This window comes from Lolium perenne, chromosome 1 (genome assembly GCF_019359855.2).
Source record: "Lolium perenne isolate Kyuss_39 chromosome 1, Kyuss_2.0, whole genome shotgun sequence".
NCBI classification, from domain to species: Eukaryota; Viridiplantae; Streptophyta; class Magnoliopsida; order Poales; family Poaceae; genus Lolium; species Lolium perenne.
In genome coordinates this window covers 231,462,906-231,464,135 of record NC_067244.2, presented here as the reverse complement: position 1 = coordinate 231,464,135, position 1,230 = coordinate 231,462,906, and the positions used below count along the sequence as shown (strand labels likewise).

The 1,230-nt window shown below is 66.3% G+C and overlaps 1 protein-coding gene across 1 annotated transcript; it reads left to right on the top strand.

The window, feature by feature from the left end:
- On the top strand, positions 1-1,230 carry LOC127326471 (zinc finger CCCH domain-containing protein 37-like). The gene has a single exon (XM_051353318.2). The coding sequence runs from the start codon at positions 167-169 to the stop codon at positions 959-961; it is 795 nt and encodes a 264-aa protein (XP_051209278.1). The 5' UTR covers positions 1-166; the 3' UTR covers positions 962-1,230.

The window sequence follows — 1,230 nt, the reverse complement described above, 5'->3', positions numbered from 1 at the left end:
ACGCTACGCTAACCCGCAACCAACAGCTGCCGGATACCGCCGCAGCCACCGCGGCCCGCCGCGCCACCTATAAAACCCGCGCGCCACGCCCGCTCGCTACTCAAAGCAGCGTCGCCGCCGCCGGTTACTGTCACTCCTCTCGACCTCTCCATCTCTCCACACGGCCATGGCGAGCCACGCCCTCGAGCACGGCCTCTACCTCGACCCGGCCGCGCTGGCCTACTCCTGGGCCGAGCCGGACAACATCCCGCCGCAGCTCCTCGTGGCCCTCGGCGAGTACCTCTCCTCCTCCTCCTGCTCCTCCCCCTCCGCCGCCGACGCCGACCCCGAGTCCGAGGCGGACGACGACTTCATGATGTACGAGTTCAAGGTGCGGCGCTGCGCGCGCGCGCGGAGCCACGACTGGACCGCCTGCCCCTACGCGCACCCGGGGGAGGCGGCCCGGCGCCGGGACCCGCGCCGCGTCGCATACTCCGGGGACCCCTGCCCGGACTTCCGCCGCAGGCCCGGCGGCGCCGCGTGCCCGCGCGGGACGGCCTGCCCGCTCGCGCACGGCACCTTCGAGCTCTGGCTCCACCCGTCCCGCTACCGCACGCGCCCCTGCCGCGCGGGGCCCGCGTGCCGCCGCCGCGTCTGCTTCTTCGCGCACGCCGCGGGCGAGCTCCGCGGCTGCAAGGGCGGGGCCGCCGGGGAGTACTCCTCGCCGCTCGCGCTCTCGCCCAAGTCCACCCTCACCTCGCTCTGGGAGTCGCCGCCCGTTTCCCCCGTGGAGGGCAGGGTCGTCAGGTGGGTGGACGAGGACGACGCCGACGCCGAGGTCGAGGAGCTCATGCTCGCCATGCGTCACCTCAGCTTCGCAAAGGCCAAACCGTTTTCTTCTACCGGAGCGCAGCAGGTGCTGCCGCCGGTGACGGACGACGACGGGCCAGACCTCGGTTGGGTGTCCGAGCTGGTCATGTGAGCAGCGCGCTACGCGATCCGTCTGTTCATCACCTCCAAGATTGCCAGGCGCCTCGCTCAAGACAGCTTCATTAAGCTACTAGCTTATTATTAATTCTATCATTTCCGGGACTGCATCATTCTTCTGTACATAAACAAATGCCTAGTATGGTGCAAGCTGAATACAGCAAATTTGTAATCTAGCCTTTTTTCCGAGACCATAAGTGGTTTCGGATTGTTAATTAACTAGTGTAAAAAACGAGTGTAATGGCTCGTCCATGTTTCGTGATT